Source organism: Andrographis paniculata, unplaced genomic scaffold, assembly GCF_009805555.1.
Source record: "Andrographis paniculata isolate CXL003 unplaced genomic scaffold, ASM980555v1 Contig79END, whole genome shotgun sequence".
Classification (NCBI taxonomy): Eukaryota; Viridiplantae; Streptophyta; class Magnoliopsida; order Lamiales; family Acanthaceae; genus Andrographis; species Andrographis paniculata.
The window spans coordinates 1,644,928-1,670,973 of record NW_026137616.1 but is presented as its reverse complement, the minus strand read 5'-3'; the positions used below and the strand labels follow the sequence as shown (position 1 = coordinate 1,670,973).

General features: G+C 37.4%; 7 protein-coding genes across 8 annotated transcripts; 5 read left to right on the top strand and 2 right to left on the bottom strand.

The window, feature by feature from the left end:
* Window positions 1-2,868: 2,868 nt before the first annotated feature.
* Window positions 2,869-5,637, top strand: LOC127240448 (uncharacterized protein At3g27210-like). Of its 2 annotated transcripts, none has more exons than XM_051259143.1 (3): window positions 2,869-3,188; window positions 4,686-4,766; window positions 5,008-5,637. In XM_051259143.1, exons 1-3 carry the CDS (start codon window positions 3,005-3,007, stop codon window positions 5,436-5,438), a joined length of 696 nt encoding a protein of 231 aa, XP_051115100.1. In that variant the 5' UTR covers window positions 2,869-3,004; the 3' UTR covers window positions 5,439-5,637. The 2 variants fall into 2 exon arrangements, with proteins under 2 accessions (XP_051115100.1, XP_051115101.1); XM_051259144.1 differs by lacking the exon at window positions 2,869-3,188 and adding an exon at window positions 3,248-4,138.
* A 380-nt stretch (window positions 5,638-6,017) lies between these two features.
* LOC127240083 (triacylglycerol lipase 2-like) lies at window positions 6,018-8,383 on the top strand. The gene is made up of 8 exons (XM_051258533.1): window positions 6,018-6,349; window positions 6,483-6,596; window positions 6,911-7,051; window positions 7,134-7,247; window positions 7,332-7,475; window positions 7,580-7,620; window positions 7,720-7,895; window positions 7,977-8,383. The coding sequence occupies exons 1-8, from the start codon at window positions 6,170-6,172 to the stop codon at window positions 8,297-8,299; spliced, it is 1,233 nt and encodes a 410-aa protein (XP_051114490.1). The 5' UTR covers window positions 6,018-6,169; the 3' UTR covers window positions 8,300-8,383.
* A 398-nt stretch (window positions 8,384-8,781) lies between these two features.
* On the top strand, window positions 8,782-11,925 carry LOC127240246 (uncharacterized). The gene is made up of 15 exons (XM_051258806.1): window positions 8,782-8,996; window positions 9,100-9,214; window positions 9,346-9,457; window positions 9,531-9,575; window positions 9,655-9,722; window positions 9,873-9,927; window positions 10,003-10,082; window positions 10,159-10,242; window positions 10,316-10,429; window positions 10,560-10,678; window positions 10,776-10,893; window positions 10,984-11,099; window positions 11,198-11,351; window positions 11,447-11,526; window positions 11,646-11,925. Exons 1-15 carry the CDS (start codon window positions 8,827-8,829, stop codon window positions 11,716-11,718), a joined length of 1,503 nt encoding a protein of 500 aa, XP_051114763.1. The 5' UTR covers window positions 8,782-8,826; the 3' UTR covers window positions 11,719-11,925.
* A 28-nt stretch (window positions 11,926-11,953) lies between these two features.
* LOC127240248 (60S ribosomal protein L7a-2) lies at window positions 11,954-14,098 on the bottom strand. The gene is made up of 6 exons (XM_051258808.1): window positions 13,937-14,098; window positions 13,600-13,843; window positions 12,711-12,880; window positions 12,503-12,631; window positions 12,328-12,420; window positions 11,954-12,242 (listed from the first exon to the last, which is right to left on the bottom strand). Exons 1-6 carry the CDS (start codon window positions 13,937-13,939, stop codon window positions 12,111-12,113), a joined length of 771 nt encoding a protein of 256 aa, XP_051114765.1. The 5' UTR covers window positions 13,940-14,098; the 3' UTR covers window positions 11,954-12,110.
* Window positions 14,099-14,209: 111 nt separating this feature from the next.
* On the top strand, window positions 14,210-15,329 carry LOC127240247 (uncharacterized). The gene has a single exon (XM_051258807.1). The coding sequence runs from the start codon at window positions 14,250-14,252 to the stop codon at window positions 15,156-15,158; it is 909 nt and encodes a 302-aa protein (XP_051114764.1). The 5' UTR covers window positions 14,210-14,249; the 3' UTR covers window positions 15,159-15,329.
* A 509-nt stretch (window positions 15,330-15,838) lies between these two features.
* Window positions 15,839-17,194, bottom strand: LOC127240757 (protein RALF-like 19). Its single transcript, XM_051259603.1, has one exon. It carries the CDS (start codon window positions 16,437-16,439, stop codon window positions 16,083-16,085), a length of 357 nt encoding a protein of 118 aa, XP_051115560.1. The 5' UTR covers window positions 16,440-17,194; the 3' UTR covers window positions 15,839-16,082.
* A 4,834-nt stretch (window positions 17,195-22,028) lies between these two features.
* LOC127240364 (phytosulfokine receptor 2-like) lies at window positions 22,029-26,032 on the top strand. The gene is made up of 2 exons (XM_051259008.1): window positions 22,029-22,096; window positions 22,233-26,032. The coding sequence occupies exon 2, from the start codon at window positions 22,796-22,798 to the stop codon at window positions 25,925-25,927; it is 3,132 nt and encodes a 1,043-aa protein (XP_051114965.1). The 5' UTR covers window positions 22,029-22,096; window positions 22,233-22,795; the 3' UTR covers window positions 25,928-26,032.
* Window positions 26,033-26,046: the final 14 nt, after the last annotated feature.

The following is a 26,046-nucleotide window of genomic DNA, read 5'->3' as shown; positions in this document are numbered from 1 at the left end:
TCTTATTACTTTTATTTTATTTAATTATTTTTTAATTTCTTGTCTATCTTCCTTTTATTTTTTTGTTTTCTTTTATTTTTGTCTTACTTTTCTCCTTTTTTTTGATTTATTATTTGCGATTTGGGATCTTTTTTTAATGAAGTTTGCAATTTGTTTTCATTCTCTTTCAATTTCTTGTTCAGCTTCCTTTTATTTTTTTATTATTTTTTTATTTTTGTCTCACTTTTCTCCTGATTTATTATTTGCGAGATTTTTGAGTAACTACAATTTGTTTAGTGTTATAATTTGATTTTTTTATGTAAAGTAAAGAGAATAATATAAATAATATAAAAATAATATTTTTATATTAAATATTGATTTTTATAAAAAGATAAAAAATATATTGTAAATTATAGTATATATATATATATAAAATAGATAGACAAACAAACCCAATAATGCGGGAAAAAATAAGTAAGCATTTGGTATGAGTTTACTTAATATGAAAATAAAATTGAATAAATAATATTAGGATATTTAGGAGTTTGTTTGACAGATGTTTGATATTGATTTGAAATGAAATGTTGATTTAATTTTTTTAATAATTTTAATGTTATATTTTTGTGATATAAAATATTACTGTATATTTTTATATTTAAAAATAAAAAAAATAATAGTAATAGTTTATATAAAAAAAATTATTTTTATTATTATTAAAAATTGATATTTTTAAATTTAATAATAAAAAATGTATATCGAATTGAGATATTTGAGAGTATAATAATTACTATCATTACCTTAGTCAAAGTATCAAAGTCAAAACAAGACTGAAAATATGTACTCCCGTGGTCGTGTAATTCTTTTTGGTATGTCTCGTTCACTCTTTAGTATTTTTAAAATAAAAAATAATTAATTATACTTAATCTCTACTCTGTATTTTATTTCATTCGATCACATAAATAAAAAAATAAAATAAAATATATATTTTTCTTTTTATCACATTACTTAACTTTTAAATATTTTACTTAATACTATTCACCTAAAAATTCGTACCCAAATAAATATTGCATCTTATTTGAGAAGAAGAAAGTAAGTAATTAATCACTAGAAAAAGCATGACATATATCTCCTTAGTTGCTAGTCTAATCAACGTTCCTATTTTTTATTTGAGATATTACTGCATGTTTGAGCTCTGATTCTTATGATCAAAACCTTTCATTTTTTACTATTTAAACTTTATATTTTTCAAAAAATAAATATATATTTTTTTTTATAAAATATCTAATTAAGTATTATTTAAATATTAAATTCAAATCAACTTTTTTTTTTCAAATCAATAAATCTTTTTTTTTGAGTTATTATTGTGAGTTTTTTTTTATTATTAATTACTATTTAAAAGGTATTATATTTATTAAAATTTATGAAAAAAATTATGAAATTATACTGCTTTAATCATTAAAATAAAGAGTTTATATACGAAAATATAAAACATATTCAATAAACACAAATTTAAATAATATACCAAATATAAAACTAACAAATTTAAAATATTTTAATATTTCCTCAAAACTTATAACATAAATCAATTTGAGTGCAAAAAGAGACAAAAGATAGAAGATGATGCAATCACAATAGTCCATCGTAACAGAATCAGAAACAGTATTTTCAAATGAATTAGAGTCAGAAAAAACTTTTACCATAGTCGAAAAACATATATATATATATATTTACAGGAACATGATCGATTTATTACGTATATCTACGATCCAAAACTAAATGTAATTTCATATATTTTGTTACATCCAAAAAAGATTTCTAACCTGCAAGCAAGCAACGTGAAAGCCGGTCATTATCATCATCTTTGTTTCTAATCAACAACTATAACTATTTGATGAGAGACGGATAATAGCCATAGACATTCAATGTAAAGAACCAAGCTAGAATCCACAATCATTTACATTGGAGGTCCGCAACTACGGTTGCGGAAGAATAAAACCAAATGACACTCAAATATATGCAGCAGCGGAGATTGAAGCGTCACCTCACTTACATAGTTGTAAACAAGTCCAAACTAATCTCATAAAGGATGATCTAGTGGTGTAGCGACTGCGAATTTCTACGTCATTCATAAAAAAAAAATAAGCAAATCCAAACTAATGTACTTAGAAGTACTAATAGCCGATCCAAACTCACTTTAGTATGTAATTGTGGCTATATCACTTTACTAATAGCTTGGATCGACTATTAGTACTTTTAAGACATCATAAAATATTTAGTGTGTTTGCATATAATGAACTTGTTTACGACTATGTAATTAAGGTCACGTTTCATTATTGTGATGACTTTCGCAGTTGAGAATATCATAATTTTTTTGCATTAAGTAATTATTGTGATAATTTTGATTTAATTTAAATTATATATATATACACGAAACTCTAATTTTTTTTTTTATTTATTATTTGAATAAATTCAAATTTTATTAAATTATTTATTATTCTAATAAATTTTAATTAATTATTCAAATTCAATATTTAAATAAAATAAAATTTATATGTGATATATATACATACAGTTGCATTCCAGCCGAGCTGATCATCGTCCTCAGTTCACTACCAGCATAACTGATTCCTTCATTGGTTAATTATGAGGATACATTGTTAAAAATCTTAGATTAGTTCATATCGATTCCTGGATCAGATTCATACGTTGTTAATTTTTCTCGCCATGAAAGCTTTATGCAAAGCTTTTATATATATATGTATGTATGTATATATACATTTATGGCCATCCAGAAGTAGCAGTAAACGTAACGCTGAAACTCGGCCTGGTCCCCCACCAGCTCTCTCACTCTCACAAACTATCTCTTTCTCATCCCCACTTTCTCTAATCACTTTTTGTTTCCTTCTCTGTTCAAGCAAAGTAGAGTCCACACTGCTGTTGTTTTGCCGATTAGGCGTGTTAGATTAGATACAGTTCTGCAATTTTGATTTGATTTATTTGTCTTTCTACAAACAACATACTGTATATGGGTTCCTGCGTTGGGGTTCCGAAACCCCCGGAGTCCGCCATCAGCCAACGCTGCTCTGTTGGCTCTAACAATGGCAAGCATTTGATCATGTCTCCTGTACGGACGCTCTACGCCGCTGATCCTGCCGTTGCTCACTTGCCCCTCGATCCTCAATGGCCGCCGCGGCGCTTCTGCGACGCTGGTGTGTATGGTTTTTATCTATTTATTTACTTATTGATTTTATTGTTTTCTTCCTTTCTTTTCGGTTTCATTTTCGAGAGTAAACCATGATCTTCTGCCGGCTACTCTTCGTATACTCTTTGGCTTGCTTTATGGATACGGATTTTGTTAGTGATTATTTGTTTATTACTTGGATTTTGGGGAATTTTGAAATTGTAGAGATACAGTTGGAGAACTTATGGCTTCTGATTAAGTTCAATCTCATTACTGTTCTTCGATTATGTCTGTGGTCTAACGATGCTTGCTGTTTACTGAAGTGAAGTTTGATGATGGTGCCATGTTTTAGCTATTTGAGAATCTGCATATCCTTGGCTTAGTTAACTCTTCTTCACATGTTTGAACACACACACACTGGTTATTATGCCATTTAAAGATTCTAGCTATATTGTCAGATAATTAGATAAAGACATCAATGGAGATTTTATCACTGTGACAGACTGTAAGGAATTAAAAGTCTACTTCTGCTCATATCTAAAGTCGTAGAAATTCAACTGTCTTTTACCCTTTCTTGGTGTAGGGATGCACTTAGTTTCTTGAAATGCACATTTTTTCTAAATAAAATAAGGAACTTACTAAATGACTGGAACTAGCTATTGCCATATTAATTATATTACTGTTTAGCTGATCCAAAATAAAGACTTGAAATAATGCTATGATGTGAAAGTACAGCTACAACATTTGAGTTTTTGGTCTGCAAATAAGATTTCTCAACTACCAAATTTATTCACATTTAATCATACCTATAAACCTCAAATATTAATGACAATGGCCACACTTAAGCCATTCTGTAAATGTTCTAGCTATTCCTATAGTAAAACAAAAGGGATGAAAGTAAGGCCTCAACCTGATTATGGTTTCAATAAGAAAATAGAAGAGTATTGTAAGATTCAAATGCATAGAGTCTGATGGGAGGTGAGTTAGATGACATTGAGAAAGATACGGGTGGACCTTCTTTTCTAAATCTGTACGAATGGGCTCGGAGTTTTATAAGCTTCCAATATTAAAATCTGAATGTTATATATATTCCAAGTGCCTTGTTGCTATGTTCTAGGCTTTGATATTTTGAATTTTACCTTATACTACTTTTAATCAGTCTAGTTTGCTGTTTCTTTTTTTTCTTTTCCCATTTTTATCCCTTCTATTTTCCAGCTTCCGAGACATCGATAGTTCTGTTCTTCAACTACCACCTCCATACCTCGAATGTTTACCTTTGCTAGTATGATTGTGATTAACAAAAAGTAATGAATTTTTTCTTATATTGGCTGAGTATATGAAAACTTCCCATTAATTATCTTTTGTGGGCTCAGGTCAGATCAGATTCTGAGTTACAATGGATTGGCTACTTTAGTGATTGTAGTTTACAAACTTTCGGAATTGTGAATTTTCTCTCATACATATTGTGTACTATGAACTATGTCGTTATCTCTGATTTTGCATGTGATGTGTGTCGATATTGCAGGTATCGAAGAGGAAAAATTCTTCGATTCCCACCCTTGGTTGGAGTCTGACTGCGAAGACGATTTCTTAAGCATTAATGGTGGTAAGATCATGAACTCTCTCCTTGTTTCTTCGCTGCCATGGTAAACATTATATGCTCAAAGGATTAGGATGAAGTTTCAATGCCTTTCTAGACATCTTATGCATAGACAAGATTCGGGAAACCATCTTATTTTATAGACAGTTGTTTGGATTTTACCGTGCATTTGGGATTAGTGAGTGAAATTCATGTCATTACTCCATATTTCAGTCATTGATTTTGTGTAAAAAAAATTTCATCTCAGATTTTACCCCATCTGCTGGAACCACTCCTATTCATCCCCAAAATCCCTCGGCGCCACCCGATCAGTCCCCTCATTCAACAGACAATAACAAGAGACTACTCTCCGAGCTGTTCCAAGAGAGCTCAAGAAATCACCCGTACATTACAGAAGGGGAAAATGCATCATCAAGAGAAGAAACTACGTCCGAAGCAACGGCTATCAGCCTCGCCTCTCACATACTCAAAAGCCGGAGTTGTTCAAACTTAGAGATCAATAACAGAACAACAACTTCTACTCCTAATGATCGTAGTAGCAATGGAGCTGCGAAAGCAGGCGATAAGACAGGGATGTCTGTGCAGTGCTGCCTCCCGAGGATGATGACTTCGAGCCGTAGCTTCAGCGAACGTAAAAAGAAGTCAAGCCCCGCACGCAGCAGCAGAGTCGCGGGATGATGAACGCCGGCCGTCCTTGGAAATTTTGGTACCGATTAGCCTTGGCATATATGATGATATACTTATTATTTGTTTCCCTTTTATCCTTTTAATGTACATTTCATACTGCATAGTATTTGGTAGCTGTCCTGTAACTGGAAAATCAACAGACATTATGTCATTCAAAGCTGTTTGTTATAAAACGATACAAGAACCTTAACTCTGTTGTGTATTTTTGTCATTGCACTACACGTAATGTTGAGGTTCTGTAACTGGAATCAGTTGAGCTCTTCTTCTACATCACATATAGCTTACTTTCCCAACTATGGAATATTTATTTAATACATACTTTTAATATAAAATATGATAATGCACTTGTTGATGATGACGTGGGCCCAAAATTTATTCGTATTGGCAGTTGTTAGGAAGAAGATTGTTGGAGATAAAAAATTCAGTCATAGAAAACTGGTATATATTTATAATGGACGATATAACTACCATAAAAAATATTTATATTTTTTAAATATTATCATAACGCGAATAGTTATAAATGGATCCTCCATAAATGACCTAATCTGATCTGATCCAAATTCCTGCGGGTCAAATTCACACTTGAGACTTCCTTTTTCTGTTTATAGTCTCCATTCTCTCTCTTGTGTGTGTATATATATATATATATATGTGTGTGTGTGTTTGGGAATAATTTCTTGCACAAAGTACATTTTAGTGTCTTCTCCGGATAAAGTAAAAATATGAGTGCCAGGGGCAGGTTTTGGATGATGCTTTTGTTGGTGTTGTTTGCTCTGGAGGTGATCGATCATGGAGCATTGGCATCTGGCCGGGGTCTGCTTCAGAACACAAATTTAGGGGGTGGGGGTGGGATATGCTCGGCTGCCGTGGAGCCGCATGGATACAAGTGTCAGGAGTTCCAAGTAAGATTGATGATGAAGAAGATGAAGATGAAGCTGGATAATTAATTAGCCATTATATTCTTTAGATGCTTGTTTTCTCTATATATATATATATATATGTATATGTATGGTTAATCAATGGTGTATGTATCAGGTGACGACGGAAGATGGATACATACTGAAGATGATCAGAATTCCAGAGGGGCGAACCGCCGGCGGCGGCGGCGGAAACCGGCCGCCGGTTCTGCTACAGCACGGCGTTCTTGTGGTAGGTTTCCGGCGTGCATTATCTAGAAGGAGCAAACTTTCTGAATATAATAAGTGTCCTTTTCCAAGACGATTTCTAATAAGAGAAAACAAACAAGCAAACAGGGGAAAGATGATTATCCAAGGATATATATATATATATTGCATGGGTATTCATTCTATCGAGATCGTCTAGGGAACAGCCACGTCTTGTCCGAAACTAAAATTATTCGGACAGAACTTGCAGAGTTGCAGTACGGCTAGGGTTTATCAGATAAATTCTGTCCTGTTCTGGATTCAGTGAATTCATTAAAATGGAGGTAAGTTTCTATGCAGGATGGAGTGACGTGGCTGCTGAATTCCCCGGAGCAATCTCTGGCGACGATTTTGGCCGACGGCGGATTTGATGTCTGGATTTCCAACACCCGTGGAACCCGCTTCAGCCGCAATCATCTCCACCTCCATTCTTCATATCCTGTAATTACATACATTCTGCAATATATCTATATCTATCTATATATATATATCAGTGTTTGATTTAGAATATTTTTGATTTTAGGAATATTGGGATTGGACTTGGGACGACCTGGTTAGCCAGGACTTGCCGGCGGTGGTGGGGCTGGTGTTCCAACACACCGGCGGCCAGAAGCTTCACTACGTCGGACATTCCTTGGTGATCGATCATCATCATCATCATCGTCATCTCTTTCATTTTATGATTGTTTTGAATTTCTCAGTTATTAAAGCTGCAATGCAGGGGACTTTGATCGCGCTGGCGTCGTTTTCGCAAGGAAAACTCGTGGACAAGGTCCGATCGGCGGTTCTTCTGAGTCCGGTGGCGTATCTCAGCCACATGACGACGGCGCTCGGAGTAGTCGCCGCCCGAGCCTTTATCGGTGAAGTAATACATTAGACATTATACATTATACACAAGCTGCTGCAAATTTTTACCTAATCAAATAATACACATTGGCATTGCGATGATCATGTTCTTGGACATTGCAGATCACGACGATCTTCGGCCTTTCAGAATTCAATCCGACAGAGTAATGGATAAAGCTTTAATCTTTGATTACTTGCTTAGCTAGCTAGCTGGATTGTCTGTGAAATTTATCATCTTAAAAATTGGTTCATCTTCTTCACAGGAAAGCAGTGGCCAATTTTCTGAGAGCTTTATGCGCTGGTTCTGGGATCGACTGTTACGATTTGATGACAGCATTTACAGGGAAGAATTGCTGTCTAAATGCATCCACAGTACAACTTTTTCTGCAGAACGAACCACAGTCCACTGCGACTAAGAACCTCGTCCATTTGGCTCAAAGTAGGTGTCCTTTAACCCGTCCTGAACCCGCCCCCGTCTGTCCGTCGGTTTAAATTTAATGATTTTATGTCCGAAATGCAGCGGTTCGAGGGGGGATTCTGTCGAAGTTCGACTACGGCAATGCTAACGCGAACATGGCGCATTACGGCGAGTCGAGACCTCCCGTTTACGATCTTTCGAAGATTCCTCGGGACCTTCCACTCTTCTTTAGCTATGGCGGACAAGATGCCCTTTCGGACACCATGGATGTTGCGACATTGTTGGATAGTCTTAAGCTACACGACGTCGGGAAGCTGCACGTGCAGTATGTCAAGGAATACGCTCATGCCGATTTCATTTTGGGGGTTACAGCTAAAGACATTGTTTACAATCAGATTGTAGCCTTCTTTAGAAACCAGAACTAGTTTAATTGTCAGCTGTAATAAAACTCAGAGTCAAATCTTGGATTTCGGAACGGTTATTTTTAAAAAGGTCAAATCTTTCACGATCGTTAAAGGGGTGTTTATCTGTTTGGATTTTGAGTTAAAATTTAAATAGTAATATTTTTGAATTGAAACAGCGGTAATATAATATAAATAGGTATTGATACGATATTTTAAATATAAAATTAATTTTTAATATAATATAAAAAATAAAAAATAAATATTTGATCAAATTTTAACATTTTCCTCATACTTTACTATTTATTCAATTATTTTTATACAAAAATATCACATAAAACACCTATTTTTTTATATATATTATATTAAAAATTTATTTTACATTCAAAATATTAATCAATATATATATTTATATCATATTTAAAATTTTTACTATTTAAATTTTAATCCGAAATCCAAACACCAAACAAACAAACCCTATAAAAGAAAATATTGGGTATAGAAAAGGTGATTTTTTCTGAAATTGGTATTTCGACATTTTATCTGCAGCCATGGCGGGCGCTTTGTTCTTGCCGTGGCTTCTTCCATCACCGGCGGCAGCGGCGCCGCCGTTCGTTACATTTGCGGCTTCCCGCACGGCCTCTCCGCCGCCGCTTAACACGGCGAATGTTTTCATTGCTCCATCTTCTTCCTGCGCTCTTAACTGCCCTCACTTTCACCAGTTGTTCCTCTCTCTCTTTCTCTGTTAACTGCCCTCATTTTCGACGGTTTTTTTGTTAATCTTTTTTCTGTGTTTTTTTTTTTTTTTAAAAAAAAAATTGTAGCTGTTCTGGGTGTAGCCATGAGTACAAGCTGCATCATCCACCCATCGTCGATGAAGCAATTGAATTCTTCAACAAATTTGGTGTTATCGACTTCACCTTCGATACTTGTAGACTTGTAAGTGATGAATTACAGTTAACAGTTACAGAAACAGAGCGCCTTTGATTTTCACTTCAATTTCTAGGGTTTTACAGTTCCCCCAATTTGATTTCTGAGAAGTTATTTCTTTTTTAACATGGAATTGGCAGTGGGGATGGCGGTGTCGTGCAAAGCTTGCAGTTCGTGGCTCATCCTTCCAGCCATTGATTGGGCTCTACGAAGAGGGCACTCATAATATAGTTGATATTCCTGAATGCAAAGGTTCCAAATACACATATCCATTTCAATGTTCAATCACCATTTCTGTGCTCTACTGAGTCTCACTGTTCTTCAGCACATCATCCAAACATCAACTCTGCTGTTGACCTGCTAAAACAAGGTGGAAAATATCTCCCTCCTCTCTTACCATTGAAGATTTTAAATTTCAATGTCTCTGATGTTTTTCTTTATCGTTTTAGGGATGACTGAACTGAATATTGAGCCATATGATGAAGACATGGGAACTGGTGAGCTAAGATATGTCCAGGTGATGGATTTCTTACAGATACATATTTTTTTCAAGCTTTCCATTTTCTAGCATGTTAATTTCCACTCTGCCATCGTCGAAGAAATTGAAGTAACCAAAAGATACAAAAATGGTAAAGTAAATTCTTTTGTGTGAACAATGCCATTGCAGATGGCTGTGACAACCTACAACACATCTCTTCCTGCATCCGAAAGATACAAAAACGGTTGGTCGAGATTTAATGATGAATCATCGCTATTTTTGTCACTTGAGGTAAAAACTTTACATCAAATAATTGCAGGTAAGGTGCAGGTTTCTTTGGTTTGGAATTCAAGAAATGAGAACTCACCTGATTCTAAAAAGCTAAATGCTCTGGCTAATGTAAGATCCACCACTGTTGTATTGCCGCCGTTCTTAAAATATTGTGCGCAAAATGTTGATAAATTTGATATTGCAGTATATATGGACTAAGGGAGGGCCTAGGAGGGAAGTGCATTTGATTCATTCGGTTTGGGCTAACTTTCAGACATCAACAAATAATGTAAGTAACCATATCCGGTCGATATCAAACTGTAATAGTCTATATCCTTATAGTACCCTCGAATTGTCCTCAGATAATATTTGGGAACAGATGGAGACATCTTTTAGGTGAGAGAGATTTCTGGGAGCATGTTGGAGGAATCGACATTTATATGGCACCTTCAAGCTTCGGGCAAGCAAATACCAAGGTTGTTTTTTTTTTTTTGAGTAAAAGCTTCGATGATTTATTTTATCTTAATCATTTCAAACACTTCTTAATGTCCTGATGCAATAAACTTAGATAGTCTATTTTTAAAAAAAAATTGATGTTTTTGGCAGGCTTTCGATTCTCTACTCCAAAAATTACAAAAGTATGTCCCTCACGGTGCATCAGTAATCGATCTCTATGCTGGTGCTGGTGTAATTGGTCTATCTTTGGCTGCCACAAGAAAATGCAGGTTAGTAAAGTTATATGAATTAAGGTTTCAGGGCCTTTTCTTCCGATCAAGAGCTATTTTATTTATGATATTTCTTTATGGTCTTTCTGTGCAATAGATCGGTGAAATGTGTGGAGGTAAACAAAGAAGCAAAACCATCTTTCGAAAAGTCCATTTCTCGATTACCATCTACCTCGGATAGCAACATCAGCTGGTATCATGCGGACACTTCAAAAGTCAGTATTTCACTTTAGTTTTCCTCTTCGTTTGATTGCCCGGTACACACGCTCAACCATTACAATATTGATTTAGTTTCTTTCTTTCAGGAACCAATGTCTTGGCTGATGGGGTCTGAAGTTGTCGTCGTTGATCCACCAAGGAAAGGGCTAGACCCATCTCTACTTACTGCTCTAAAGTCATTGCCATTTATGAAAATCGAAAGGTTTTGTCTACTGGCATCTTCAAATTGCTTTCTAAGGGATCGTTTACTGCGCTGAAGGAACACTTGCTTTTCTGCTCATTCTTTGATTCTTGTTTCAGCCCTAGGAGAAAGGTCAAAGCTGAAAAACGGCCATGGATTCTTCGGGAAAGAGAAGCTTCAGTGCATAACAATAATGAAATGGGAGAAGATGATAAGGGTGTATTACCTCAAACTCTTATATATATAAGCTGCGGATGGGGTAGTTTCAAAGAGGTATGTTTAGTCTTTCATCACGAATTTCAAGTGGCTCTCTAACAAATGAAAGAAGGTTTTGTGTTTATACAGTTCATTGTTGTTTTTTCCTTTAGGATTGCAGTTCCCTGGTCTCTAGTAAGGCGTGGCATTTGGACAAAGCCCATGGTTTTAACTTCTTCCCTGGTACACAGAGGTCAACTCTCTCTCTCTCTCTCTCTCTCTATATATATATATATATATTCCTTTACATTATATCTTTCTTGTGGCTACATGACAAGTTACACTAATGTTTTACATCCTACACTGATGCAGCATTGAGGTTTTGGCTGTGTTCAAAAGAGGCTCAAAGGTGAAGAAGAAGAAACCTGGAAGAAAGCCAAATTGAGGATCTATGGGGATGGATAACAGCAAAATGCAAGTAATGAAAGAAAAAGAGCATCCGAAAAGTTAGTTATCCAAGGATAGGGGTATAGGGTTTAATCCTTTCTTTGTCAAAGGCACCTTTATGATGAATTAATGGCATTATGGGGTAGAGAGATGTTATGTACCATTAATCTTCACTGAAATATGAAATTAACACATCTTAATGCTATTTGAAACTAAATTAGAAGTAGCAGAGCAGACCAAAACTAGTTCTTAACTTTTAATAGAAAACTTGAAAGGAGTCATTAGACAGAGCAATGAAAGTTGATAGATGTAAACACAAAGCAAGTTTGATCTGAATCTTGAATCTTCTATCACTCACAAAAATGCAGCAGCAAGGGATTGGCAGATAATTCAAGTCATCCTCTGGGCGGCTTCTTTCGCTAGAACTCTCTCCTTCGCCTTTGTTTTGGCTTGGGATTTGGAGCCCATGACTCCTCCTCCCCACTTCTTGCGGGTCTCATCGAATTTATCATTGAAATTAGCCTGAAAGAGTCACAAAAAGATTTAGTTATTAGCCCTGAAAAACTATTAAGACAGTAAACACTTAGGCTCTTGATTAACATTCTACCTTCACAGCCTCGAGTATTTTGCTAAACTCGAGCTTGTCTTCATTCTTCACAGAAGTGAGGCATAAGACAGACGCAGTCTTTTTGTGCACAATCTGCACAGATAGCAGGACAAAAGTGCAAATATGGTTAAGAAGTTATTGCAGTTTGGAGACCATGTTATTGAGGACAACTTACGGTGCCAAGCCTGGCCTTCCCCTTCACTATACAGTATGGAATCTCCATTTTCCTACACAGAGCAGGGAGCCACACAACCAACTCGATTGGATCCACATCATGAGCAATGACCACCAATTGTGCCTTATTCTGGAAGACGAGTTTAATCAAAGTTATTATCCAGTAACAATGATTAGCACATTCAATGAGAATAACTACAAAAACAGACCTGCTCAATGAGATATGTGACATGGTTAAGACCATATTTCACCACAATAGGCTTCTTAGTTTCTGGCGTCTTGCCTTCAGCCTCAGCTTGGGCTCTTTTCAAAAGTCTCTCCTTCTTTTGAGCTTTATCCTCAGGCCTATATTTCATAAGCATCTTGAAAAGACTAGTAGCTGCATGTGGAAAGGAACAATAGCATAACTGGGTGCACAAAGAATAAAATTGGGAAAAGATTGACACGTGCATTGTACGACATACAGTGGAGCAACACAAAATTGCTTGTCCACAGTAAGCTAAACATTATGGATAACACCCTTCATTTGAAAACAATGGCAATGCCTTTAGTATTTAGGGGGCGGACATGCTCAATCAAAAAATTACAAATATAAAAAAACTAGTGTTTTGCAAAATTTATGTTTTCATCACTATTTTCAAGCCATCAAATCTACAGTTAAAAAAATTATCCCACCAAATACATAATTTCAAGTCAAATATCTTTACAAAATATAACATTCAACTTATATTGTAAAAAAAAATTCAAATCCAATAGAGCATTCTATAGCACAAGCAAGCACGCCTAGGGTTACATAAAAGGAACAGTAAACGCCACCCCTGAAAGACATACCATCAACGTGAAGGAAGAAAATTGAAAAAACCAAAAGTACATCAAGGAATGGCCTCTAAAAAACAATAGTTCAAATCTTTCCAAGTCTAAGTTACCATATAGATCCTGAAATTACAGAGCAAATATTGGCCGTAGAGAAAACAATGCATTCAGCAATTGCAACAATGGACTACAAATCGCGAATCGGTAATGCTAACACCAACAAATAAAACAAATCGTAACAGACTAAAGAGGGTAATTAAAGAGAGTAAGGCAACACAAACAAACCCAAGTTCTTGTCCAATGCTTTCGAGAACTGATGAATGGATGGAGGAACCTTTAGCCTCTGCTTTAGTATCATCTTCTTCCTCTGAAGTCTCACGACTTGAGGCCATTTGACGAACCGATGCAAGTCTTTCTTCGGAGGAAGTGCCCCTCCGATACCAAACTGCTTCGGCCTCTTCTCATAAAGTGGGTTCACAACTGCCTCGGTCTTCTTCTTCGCCGGAAGCTTTGCGCCCTTCTTCGGAGCCTGAATCAACAAAATAGAACATTAATAACCGAACCAAAATCCACAATAACATGAAGCAAATACAATATCACTGAGATAAACCATCGTTCTTACCATTCCCCTTTCTTGATCAGGAAGATCGAGCAACCAGAGAAACAAAAAACCCTAGCGGACGCAGCGGAGGAATGAAGATAGAAAACTAGGGTTCACATTTATATATCAGCATTATCTGGGCCGGCCCACATTATGGGCTGAAATAATTGAAAAGAGCCCAAACCAAAATCTATATTTATATTAGTAAATTCCCAAAATGCCCTCTGTCTCTGTAACCCAAACAAACACACAAAGTGTAATAAAATCTCAGTGAGGTCCCGATCAGAAAAAAAAGATAAAAGAAACTCAGTAAGGTTGAAGAGGGCCCCCTCCCATGGCAGCCCTAATTTACCAATTATTTTCGTCGACGGCGCTGCTGTCGCAGGGGATTTACCACCTCGTCTGCGCCACAAGGAACAAGCTCAAGTCGTCTCCCCGCGATTACGTCGCCAAGCCCTTCCATCCCTTCCCCGGCGCCGGAGGATATCTCCGGCATTTGCAGCTCTACCTCGTCGCCATTTTCGTCTTCATCGCCCTCCTCCACCAACTCCTCACCGCCTCCTACTCAGATCCCCTTCTCAAAGGCCGCACCCCCGTCCACCTCTTCACCTCTCTCCAGTCCGCCGCCGTGCTCTTCTCCTTCCTCCTCCTCGCCGTCGCAATTCTCCTCTCCGATGCGACCTCTCTCCTCCCCCTCCCCGCCGATCTCGTCTTCGCAATTGCGTCGGGGCTTTTCTTCCTCCAATTTTCGCTCTCCTCCGCCTCCGCCGCCGTCCAGACCTCCGATCTCCAGGCTAAGTGCGATTCCCTCTCCGGCCACGTCTCGGCTCTCTCGTCGGCGCTGTGCCTTGCGCTGGCGTGCCAGCCGAGGCTATTTGTGGCGGACGTTGCCCTAGGCGCCTCGTTCTGCTTGCAGGGGCTGTGGGCGCTGCAGACAGGGCTTTCCCTGTACGTTGACGCCTTCATTCCGGACGGGTGCCACAAGCTGCTGGACGTTGTGAGCGGCGTGGAGGGCTCCACCAAGTGTGATTTGGATGACACGAAGCTCCGTGCCATGGCGATTTTAGATCTGATGTTTGTTCTTCATGTCCTTTTTGTGGTTCTCATTTTATTGGCTGTTTACGGTGCTGTTGCTAGGGCTCGCGGCGGGCGACATGGAGGAGGAGGATCATCCTACGACGCCTTGCCAAATGCGGATTCCAGCCACATTCAGTTGAAGACAATGACAGGAACTCAGGCATGATCATCTTCACCGTATTACTGTAATCTTCAAAATGGTTTATGTGATCTATGCACGTTCTTGTTTGGTTTTTGGGGATAAATTGGATTTTTTTGTAGGTATAGATAGAATGTGACTTGAGATTCTCTGGGAAGTATGAAATAAAAGCTGAATTTTTGTTGTTTGTGATCTATATATTCTGATGCCATTGCCATTGCCATTGCCATTTTGCCATGCCTCTTGATCTGTTTATGAACCCTTTTATCAGTTTCATAGGAACAATTGAGCTTTTAATACCAATCTATGTACAACACCATTGCACTGTACTGTTTATTGCATATGATGAAGATGGCCTGGAAATGAGATTTTAAGAATAAATGAGTTGAATGTCCATCAAATATAAATAAAACCATTGTTTTCCAAAGTTTGAAAAAAAAGAGAATACATTGAACATTGTATGTATAGCTCCAAATAGACCAACTTATAATTACACAAATTATACTCATGTACATCGATTGTTGTTATCGAGATCGATCATGCACCTTTCTTTTCTTAGTTCAATATTGTTTAGTTTCAATATTAAAATTTAACATAAAGCCGGATAATTCATTAAAAAGAAGACTCCAACCACAAGATCATTTTCCACGTAACTTGTTGAATAAAAGTTTGATGAATACATAAAAACAACTTATAGCCAATCAATCAAGTTCATACAAAATTGATTGCTGTTAATTAAAACACAAATTGGATTGCATAATGTGTGTGTATTAATGTACGTATGTGTTTTCAGCATTAAATAAAATTAAAATATACGATGTTAATACTTTGTGAATGAAGAAATATACGATTGGAGTTGGGGAAAAAAACAACAAATAAATAAGAAAAAGAAAAAGAAAGGGCACGTGAGGAGCACGTGGAGGGTAGGGTGGAGTCTTTCTTTCATCGGCTTCAGCGGGTATTTCTGGCGCACCTGGTGGCTCTGGTGCAGCTGCGCTGGTAGGGATTGGCCGTCTGGTGGTCACGGCAATTGTAGTACGACTGCCCTCGCTGGTTGCACGGCACATTGTTCCTGTTCAATGCGCCGTAGCTGATGTATCCGCCGCCGCCTCCGAGCTGCCGCCGCGCTGATTCCGACTCCATTAGAAATTCATCACCGTCGAGGTCCATTGGCAAGCCGTGGCCGGCGACGTCAAATTTCGTCCCAAAGTGGACCGCCTCGTGACCTTTGGTCGAATGCGCCACCGCAACCATGGCGGCTAATGCCACCGCCAGGAGAACGAGCTCCGTTCGGAAAGCCATCGCCATGGGTAATTTGACTTACGCCAACAAACTCATAAATTGGCAGGACGTATCGGATAGATTTTTGACACAATCGTTTTTGTGTGTTCGTAATTTGCGATGTATTAGGTTTTTTATGGATTTCGAGGTCACGTGAAGGAGGACCTGCTTGGAGGAAGAAGATGTGTTGGTTGTGGACGCACCGTGATTTCTGCCATTGGAAGCGGTGGGCCTAAACTTGAGGCCGATCTTTCCGCCATTACAGAAACTGGTGGTATATTTTGTTCATTCTATTTTATTTTATTAGTATAAAGTTTAAAAATAAAAAATAATCACCAACTGAATCCCTTGCATATACTCTTTTGTTGGGTAGGGCTCCAAATCAACATCGAAATTTATGTATTTCCATCTAACTGAGATTAGATTGTCTAGAGGGAAGAAGATCGAAAGACATCTTCAAGATCTGCTGCTAAATGCAAAACTTGTCTTATCTTGATAATTGGGCTGGAATTCAAGAACAGGATGACACTGACACTGTAAGAACACTGTAAGAAAAAGGATTAGAGATGAAAGCCAAAGCATAGTTTAATTGTAGACAGGATGAGGCACTTTCTTTCAACAGAATATACCTTAAATTTTCATTTCTCTGCAGAACCAAACATGCTGTGGTTTCACAGACATATAAAACCATATACTAAACATTTATTGCCCACATAGTAACTTGGTTATAAATGGAAGGAGAAAAAGAAAGAAATGCATAAGAATGAATATTCACTGTTTTCAATCTGTCTTGGCTTCATCTTTCTTGGGTTCCTGAGGTGCAGCAGGTTTGGGTGCTTCTTTCTTGGGTTCTTCAGCTGCAGGTTTGGCTTTTGTGGGCTTATCTTTCTTCTCCTTTGGCTTGCCCTGTGCAGGCTTCATGAAGCAGAAACAGGAGCAGCAGGGACATTGGAACAAGAACTTCATCCTGTTCTTCTTGTCTCAAATCTTGCTTATTTTTTCTCTTAGCAGAGATGCTTCTGAGAGGATCCACTGCAGCAGCAGCAGCAGCAAATGTGTACCATAAAGATTAAGGTCTTTCTTATAAGCATTCTTGTCTTTTTATTTTCTGTGCCATCCTCTTTTTTATAAAATGCATAAATATAATTCTGCTATGCGACTGCTGTTTTTCCTTTATGGGATTCCATTTCAGTCACTGTCAGTTGTAGATGAAAAGAAGGTGGAAATTGGGGGATGGTGGGGTGCTGGAATTTATTATTGTACAAATATATGATCAACCTTGGAATCAATAGGGGAGGGTGCATCACTTCACTTGTTCTGTTGGTGGGGACAGACAGAATGCCCACCATGATGGACTTTCTTTCTTTTGGGGGGTGTGTCATGTTGAGAAATCTCTTTAGCTCTAGCTAGGCTGGCAAGCATTTTTGTTTGTTTGATTAGGGAAAAGATAAGCTTAATGACTAGGGATTTTGACAGGGATTATTGAGTAATTAATTATTTATTCATCTTCAAGATATGAAATGGTGGTGAGCTTGTAAAGTTTCTTGATAAATCTGCTATGGAATCAGGTGTCTCTGCTTCCAGTACCACAAAGTTGATGTGGTTAAGAGTGTTTCACACAATAATTAAATAATCATTCCCTTTAATCATCACAGTAAGCATTCTCTCTCTATATATATTGTATTTATATAGGGGTGGGTGGGTGAGAACATCACAGGATTAATAGGATGGATGGGTAGGGGTGGTGGCCCTCTCAAGACCAAGGATAGGGGACAACACCATGTTCTTTGAATTATTAGTTAGGTAGCTGTAAATCAATATGATAGTTCTTCTAAAGTTTTAATTCATTTCATAATAGTTTTTTCATAAACATTAAATTAAATAATTAAATTTTTTTATTCTTTAAAAATCCATTTGGGCCTCCAACGACCTAGGTTGTTGTTGGGCTCAGGTCTCTATTTATTAGGATTCTCCAGTCCATAATCACTATCTCATGTATGTCTTTGAGCCCAATTGATAGTCTGATAAAACAAGTTATATAACCCAAATCCAGAATTTAATGAGTGAGTTGAAATTTCAAAAAAGTGTAGTAACAGTAGAGTCAGAATACGTGCGTGCGGTAATGAAAGAAAAATAATTATTACTACCATTATGGTGTTGGTGTTTGTATTATTCAACTATTAGTTAGTCAGTCAACCATCTTGACATACCGTACGTACCCATATAATAAATAATAGAGTAGTTGTATATCATTGTGATTGTGATTTAAGTATGTCTACTAATTAGTAATTATTTGTAGTATTACTTTTATAAAAATTAAGTAGCAATAAAGAGGTGAGGTGGATGAGGTAGCATCCACTTGTTGACAAATAAGAAATGTTGTTGTTCAAACATGGTTGATAAATTTGGCAACAAATCCCCCAACTAAACCAATCTACAATTTGACATTATTATATGACTCACAGTCACAGTCACAGTCACGCGCACAGCACATGTGGGGTTCGGGTTTAGGGTTTGGTGAATGCATGTGACGTAATTATATACTCCATATATATATATATAGTTGTTAGCCTTGATTTGGCACCCTCCCATCTTCACCATTTTCTTCTACCTCAGCCCCATGGACGAAGAGAAGGGGCATACATTGGATAGTCCGGTGACGTGGGGGTTGGACTCATGACTGTGAGGGTTATGTGTTCAAATTTCCGATGTCTCGGGTCACCTGTCACACATGGTTCGCCTAGTGCGATTTTTCTTGTCGGACTTAATTTTCAGGATATTAGGTTCGGTCAGGAGTTTACCCAATGCGTATTTTTGGATAGTGGCAGCTGATTTTCACGTCATAAAAAAAAACAAAAAAAAAAAAAAAGAAAAGTAGATAGTCTGTCTATTATTAAGGGTGGACACAATATCTGAAATTTGAAATTTTAATTCAAATCAAATCAAAATTTAAAATTTGATTCAAATTTTTGGATTGGTTTAAATTGAATATTTTATAAATTTTGAATTGATATACTAAAAATTCGATAATTCAAAATATCATATTTTAATATATTTTATTGTTATATATTTAATAAAAATACTCCCTCTCTCCCGTAATGGTTTTGCATCGTTGTACTTACATTAAAAATATCCTTATATATATATTTGATTAGTTTGTTTTACAAATGTTATTGGATTGATATTATAGAAGACTAATAAACATATTTTTGTCTTTTTATCTTCATTTATATTAGGTCTTGATATAATAATTAATATTCAATTAGCAATATGCAAAACGACAATGATAAACCTTGCAGCTGGAGGGAGTATAATATTTTAATAAAAATAAGAACTAAAAATTATTAATTATATTTTTTATATTTATTATAGTATATAATATTATATAATAATCATAAATATATAAAATATTTAAAAATAACCAAAAATATAGAATTTCCGATTATTGGGGTTTAGTTCCAAATTTTTAATTTGAATTTTGATTATTTCATATTGATTCTTGCCAAAATTTTAGACTTTCGAATTAGTTCGGATCTGAATAAAAAATCCGAACATTTACCCTTACATTAGATTGCCCTTTTTTTTTTATTTAAATATTTTTTTTATACATAATTTATTATTGAAACATTAAAACCCAAAACACTTTAACAAAAGTAAATTATATATATATATATATATATTCATCCCATTGGTTATAATAATACTGAAAAAAAATTAGCATCATATTGATTTTCTCTAGCACATAAAAAATAATCAAGCAAACTTTTACCTACCACAACATAGACTATGTTAAATAAAACCATATGACATTGTATTGATATATTTCTTATACTAAAATAAATTGTAATATGTGTGGTACGAGACTATATCATGTGTTATTTTTATTTAGGAAAAAATATTATTTTTGGTCTCAATATAACTAAAAGTCATCAATTTTGGTCTCAATATAAAAATTTTGTCAATTTTGGTACAAATAGAACCAAAACTCATTATTTTTTATCACAATATAAATTTTTTTATCAATTTTAGTCTCAATATAACCAAAATTCATCTTTTTTTGTCCCAATATAATTAAACCTTATATTTTTTGGTCACAGTGTCAATAAACCGACGAAAAATGCTGACGTGAAAAGAAATCAAACCTTATATTTATATTTGAAGAAATCGCACAATATTGCAAGTCCACGTCAGCATTTTTCGTCGGTTTGTTGACAGTGAGATCAAAAAAGATAAGGTTTGATTATATTGGGACAAAAGATGATGATTTTTTGGTTATATTGAGACCAAAATTGATAAGATTTTTATATTTGAACAAAAATTGATGAATTATGATTATATTATGATAAAAATAATTTTTTTTCTTTTGTTTATGCTAATATGAATGTTGTTTATCTCTATATCATGTATTATATCGATATATATATATATATATATATATATAAAGACTGTTCGGGTGCAACCTTAATTAAGTTTGACAAATTAACGGCGGTTGTGTAATTAAACGGCAAATAATGCTGCATGTAGTCATTATTTACATGCCATGCGCAGTTCAGCTAGCGTGCCTTCCTGCTTTATGTAAAGATTTCCCAACCCATTATTATTAAAAGTATATATATATCTAAAAACAGTAAAAGTTTGAATTTAAAAAATAAAATAATATTGAAGTAATAACAAATAAATAAAAGAAAGAAGTATTGAATATGAAATAAAGTTTTATATTTTATAGATAATAAATATTAATTGAAAATATAAGTCAGCACATATCCTTTAATTTTCTTTGAATAGGTATATTAATTAATGTTAATTATTATTATTACAAACAAATTTATTAGATAATAAATGTATTGAATATGTTTCGTGCTGGAGTTTCTTGATTAGGAACTTGTAGAAATATAAAATAACGATATTTGTAATAATAATAATTAACATTAATTAATAAGAAAAAACTTTTTAGTAAATTTTTGTAATGTGAATGGTCTTGGATAAATCTGAAGTCAGCAAAATTGAAAACTTACCGCACCACTAATTTGACTACCATTTACAGCTTTATTTATTTACTATCCAAAAAAAACACTCAATACAATTATGAGAAACGAGCAGGCGCAATAATGGTGAAGAAGTGGTCTGCAAACGCACGGCAAAGCACAGCCATGAGGAAGAAGGAATCCCCCGCTGCTCTGCCACTCTGCCTCGACAATTAATTAATTAATGCCCTCCATCCAACGTTCGTCAACCCCCCACCCCACCCCACCCACGCCCACCCTACCCCACCTCGCCCAAACAAATCATTTCCAGCGAGATGGAGACGAATCTGGCTGCCTTTGCCTCTGCCCAATTCACAAACATCCAAATTCAACAAATTGTTCTGCTTCACTCTGCTTTTCGTATAAATGTTTAATACTACTAGCAGTAGCAGTAGCAGCAGCAGTAGCCATTTTCAATTGAAAAAGGAAAAAAGTCAGCTCTTTGCGTCATTATTTCAAACCCTTCTGCTCTTTTCTTTCTTTTTTTATTTTTATTTATTTTTATTTATTTTTTATTTCCAATCAATCATACTGACTGCGATTGCCCATATTTTCCCCCTTCTGTTTTTTTTTTTTTTTTTTTCCTTCGGCTGTCGTGAATGAGATGGTTTTTGCTTCCTCGGGTGCTTCTTTGCTTTGAAAATCTTCTTCGTGGTTTCAGTAAGCTTTCCTTTTCTTTTTCTGTGGTTTCTTTCCCCTTGTGCAAATTTTTCCTAATAAAGCTTCATTGTGTAAGCAGTGACGTCCGTTTTGTGAAAAAGAGGATCCTGCTTTAATTTAATTTTGTTTACTGTAGTGGGGCTGGGCTGTTGCTTGGTTCAATTGTAAGTGACAAGGCGGGCATTGAATAAACTGCATCTTTTTTAGCAAATGGAGTGAGAAAAATTAGCTTTGGTTTGTGTTCTTGGCGTCGAATGAATAAGAGAAATTGAAGGGAGGGCTTTGCTTTTTCTCCCTTTTATTAGGGATCTGAAACCATGGCAGACTTGCTTCACTTCCAAGTCAGTTTTTCGTGATGTTTGAGGCAGTTTGGGGGTTTTGATGGAGGGATGGATAGTTTTCTGGTGCTGATCTGTTGAGCGACATGGTGGTGGGATTTAGGGATCAGGATTTTCAGTTTGGGAAGTTGTAGCAAGCAATGTGGTGGGGACTTGATACCCGAGTGGGGGCTGCTACTACAGTTCTTCGATTGTAAGTAAGTTGTTCACAATTGGGTCAATTTTGTTTTTCGAATCGTTGTTGGTTGGGATTTGGGTTATGATTTCTCAACAGCTCTGCCTGCTCCTTCCTTACTTTCCGCCATTGATGAACTCGGAAGGTATGTGAGTGATTCGGTGATCCTTAAAGAACCTGCAATTAATGGCTTCCTTCAATTCGGCTCTTCTGGGAACACTTCCCTTTCTGTTCCTGTTCCTGTTCCTGTCTCTGTGTCTCTCAGTTTCTTCCCAGAATTGCAATCCAGACGATCTTTCAGCACTGAAGGAATTCGCATCCCAACTCATCAATGGCTCTGTAAAAATTTCTTGGTCCGGCAAGACGGAATGTTGCAAATTGGAAGGCGTAGTGTGCAAGAATTCGTCGAACTCAGCAGCATCAAACAGAGTGATCATGTTAAGATTGTCTGGACAAGGCTTGAAGGGCAAAGTTCCAGAATCTTTGTCGAAATTGGAGCAGCTTAAACTGCTTGATCTGTCCCACAATTCTCTGGAAGGCGAACTGCCCTCCAGCTTGTCTGGTTTGCACCATCTACAAGTTCTTGATCTCAGCCACAACTCCCTCAATGGACCTGTGTTCGAAGCCATTGCAGGATTGAAATCGATGAAATCTGTCAACATCTCCAGCAATGCCTTCTCTGGGAACCTGACAGACATAGGGATGTTTCCTGATCTCGTCGCCATGAACATGAGCAACAATTTGTTGACAGGCCGAATCAGCCACAGAATTTGCAGTTCTGCAAGGTCCCTCCAGATTCTTGATCTCTCTGGAAATCACTTGACAGGTGGGCTTGAAGGATTGGAAAATTGCAGCTCAGCCCTCCAGGAACTTCATCTTGATTCGAATTCACTAACCGGAAACCTGCCCGAATTGTTGTACTCGTTTTATAATTTGGTGCATCTTTCTGTTTCTGCAAATTCTCTATCTGGTCAGCTAAGCCTGAGAATTAGTCGCCTTTCGAGTCTCAAAACCTTAATCCTCTGCAGGAATAGGTTTTCGGGTTACTTGCCGAATGCTTTTAGTAATTTGACTGAGCTAGAACACCTTGATGGACATTCAAATATGTTCTCCGGGCCTCTGCCTTCAACCTTGTCGAAATGTACCAGACTACGAGTCCTCGATCTTGAGAACAACACTCTATCAGGGCCTATTGATCTTGATTTCTCTCAATTCGGAAGCCTCTGCACTGTCAATCTCGCCAGCAATTATTTCACAGGTCCCTTGCCGGAGTCGCTCTCCAGTTGCCGGGAACTGAAAGTTTTGAATCTTGCCAGGAACGATCTGTCCGGACGGATCCCTGAAAGCTACACCAATCTGTCATCCCTTACATTCGTTTCATTTTCAAACAACAGCCTTGTGAACTTATCGGGATCTCTATTTGTCCTGAAGGATCTCAGGAACTTGATGTCGCTTATACTGTCGAAGAATTTTCATGGCGAAGAAATTCCCGGAAACATGACGGGGTTCAAGAGCTTGATGATCTTTGCTTTAGGAAACTGTGGATTGAAAGGGCGAATACCCGACTGGCTATCTAACTCCCAGAAGCTGCAAGTCCTCGACATGTCGTGGAATCATTTACAGGGTGGCATTCCGCCATGGATTGGTCAGATGGAGAGCTTGTTCTATTTGGACTTGTCGAATAACTCGTTGAGCGGAGGGATTCCGAAGGGGATGACAGAGCTTAAGAGCTTAATTTCTGCAAAAAGCTACCGATCCTTCCTCTACGCCTTCCCCGAAATTCCACTTTTCGTGAAGAGAAATCGAAGTGCTGCCGGTATGCAGTATAAACAGGCTTCGAGTTTTCCTCCATCGATCTTGTTGAGTAATAACAGAATACATGGCGTGATTTGGCCGGAGATTGGACGATTGAAACAGCTTCATGTCTTGGATCTAAGTAGGAATAACATAAGCGGAACCATCCCGAGCTCCATCTCAAATATGGCAAATTTGGAGACTCTGGATTTGTCGTACAATGATCTTCGCGGATCGATCCCTTCATCGTTCAATCAGCTCACTTTCCTGTCGAAATTCAGCGTCGCTCATAACCATCTCAACGGAGCTATCCCGACGGGTGGACAATTTCTCAGCTTCCCGGGGTCGAGCTACGAGGGCAATCCGGGACTCTGCGGAAAACTATATTCTCCCTGTCCTATCGGGCTGCAGCAGACGAATGCACCTCATGATTCGAGTGGTAATAGATTTAGTCGAAGTGGCATACTCGAAATCACGATCGGGATCGGGATTGGAATCGCTTTGCTTCTGGCTTTTCTTGTGCTGAGGATATCGAGAAGAGACATCGGACAGTCGATGAACGGCGTTACGGAGGAGGAGATCAGTAGGACATCCGATTCGATTGCGCCTCCGAAGATAGTGATCTTCAAGAATGCCGAATGCAAAGACCTCACCATCTCGGACTTGATGAAGTCGACGAACAACTTCAGCCAATCGAACATTGTGGGCTGCGGCGGATTCGGCCTCGTCTACCTGGCGAACCTACCAAACGGTGTGAAAGCAGCGATCAAGAGGCTTTCGGGGGATTGTGGGCAGATGGAGCGCGAATTCCAGGCCGAAGTCGAAGCCCTCTCGCGCGCGCAGCACAAAAACCTCGTTTCGTTACAAGGGTACTGCTGCTACGGGACGGACCGGTTGTTGATCTACTCGTACATGGAGAACGGTAGCGTGGACTATTGGTTGCATGAGAAGGCGGATGGGAGTTCGTTTCTTACATGGGACACGCGGTTAAGAATAGCTCAAGGGGCAGCGCGGGGGTTGGCCTACTTGCATAAAGGGCAGAATATCGTTCACCGGGACATTAAGACGAGCAATATTTTACTCGATGAGAAGTTCGAGGCTCACTTGGCTGACTTCGGGCTTTCAAGGTTACTTCGCCCTTATGACACACATGTAACGACGGATTTGGTCGGGACATTGGGATATATTCCGCCTGAATACAGCCAAACATCCACCGCGACTTTTAGGGGCGATGTGTACAGCTTCGGAGTTGTTCTTCTTGAGCTTCTGACAGGGAGGCGGCCTGTCGAAGTATGTAAAGGTAAGAACTGCAGAGACCTGGCGGGGTGGGTGTACCAGAAGAAATCCGAGAAATGCGAGTGGGAAATATTCGATTTGTCCGTAAGGGATAAGGATTGCGAGAAGGAACTGATGGAAGTGCTCGGCGTCGCGTGTAGGTGTATAGAACAGGATCCCCGGAGACGGCCATCTATCGATGAAGTTGTTTCGAGTCTTGAAGGAATTGTTCAGTTAGGAAAAACTTAAAGAGTTTGGTGTTGTTCATGTGTTGTATACTACTGTTTTGCATCTCGAATTGTTTGAAGTGATTGTGTTTTATGTCTTGGGGAAGACAGATGTTGTTTCGTTATAGCGACAAGATTGTA

What these genes read in the sequence shown, in the direction of transcription:
- LOC127240448 (XM_051259143.1), top strand. Translation starts at nt 3,005, where the DNA reads ATGGGTTCCTGCGTTGGGGTTCCGAAACCCCCGGAGTCCGCCATCAGC. An exon ending in GCGGCGCTTCTGCGACGCTG is followed by an intron (nt 3,189 to 4,685) that starts GTGTGTATGGTT and finishes TCGATATTGCAG; the next exon opens with GTATCGAAGAGGAAAAATTC. An exon ending in TTTCTTAAGCATTAATGGTG is followed by an intron (nt 4,767 to 5,007) that starts GTAAGATCATGA and finishes ATTTCATCTCAG; the next exon opens with ATTTTACCCCATCTGCTGGA.
- LOC127240083 (XM_051258533.1), top strand. Translation starts at nt 6,170, where the DNA reads ATGAGTGCCAGGGGCAGGTTTTGGATGATGCTTTTGTTGGTGTTGTTT. An exon ending in CCCGAGCCTTTATCGGTGAA is followed by an intron (nt 7,476 to 7,579) that starts GTAATACATTAG and finishes TGGACATTGCAG; the next exon opens with ATCACGACGATCTTCGGCCT. An exon ending in TCAGAATTCAATCCGACAGA is followed by an intron (nt 7,621 to 7,719) that starts GTAATGGATAAA and finishes TCTTCTTCACAG; the next exon opens with GAAAGCAGTGGCCAATTTTC.
- LOC127240246 (XM_051258806.1), top strand. Translation starts at nt 8,827, where the DNA reads ATGGCGGGCGCTTTGTTCTTGCCGTGGCTTCTTCCATCACCGGCGGCA. An exon ending in GTGAGCTAAGATATGTCCAG is followed by an intron (nt 9,723 to 9,872) that starts GTGATGGATTTC and finishes ATGCCATTGCAG; the next exon opens with ATGGCTGTGACAACCTACAA. An exon ending in GCTGCCACAAGAAAATGCAG is followed by an intron (nt 10,679 to 10,775) that starts GTTAGTAAAGTT and finishes TCTGTGCAATAG; the next exon opens with ATCGGTGAAATGTGTGGAGG.
- LOC127240248 (XM_051258808.1), bottom strand. An exon ending in AGCATTGGACAAGAACTTGG is followed by an intron (nt 12,881 to 13,599) that starts GTTTGTTTGTGT and finishes TTCCACATGCAG; the next exon opens with CTACTAGTCTTTTCAAGATG. An exon ending in TCACATATCTCATTGAGCAG is followed by an intron (nt 12,632 to 12,710) that starts GTCTGTTTTTGT and finishes CTCGTCTTCCAG; the next exon opens with AATAAGGCACAATTGGTGGT.
- LOC127240247 (XM_051258807.1), top strand. Translation starts at nt 14,250, where the DNA reads ATGGCAGCCCTAATTTACCAATTATTTTCGTCGACGGCGCTGCTGTCG.
- LOC127240757 (XM_051259603.1), bottom strand. Translation starts at nt 16,439, where the DNA reads ATGGCGATGGCTTTCCGAACGGAGCTCGTTCTCCTGGCGGTGGCATTA.
- LOC127240364 (XM_051259008.1), top strand. Translation starts at nt 22,796, where the DNA reads ATGGCTTCCTTCAATTCGGCTCTTCTGGGAACACTTCCCTTTCTGTTC.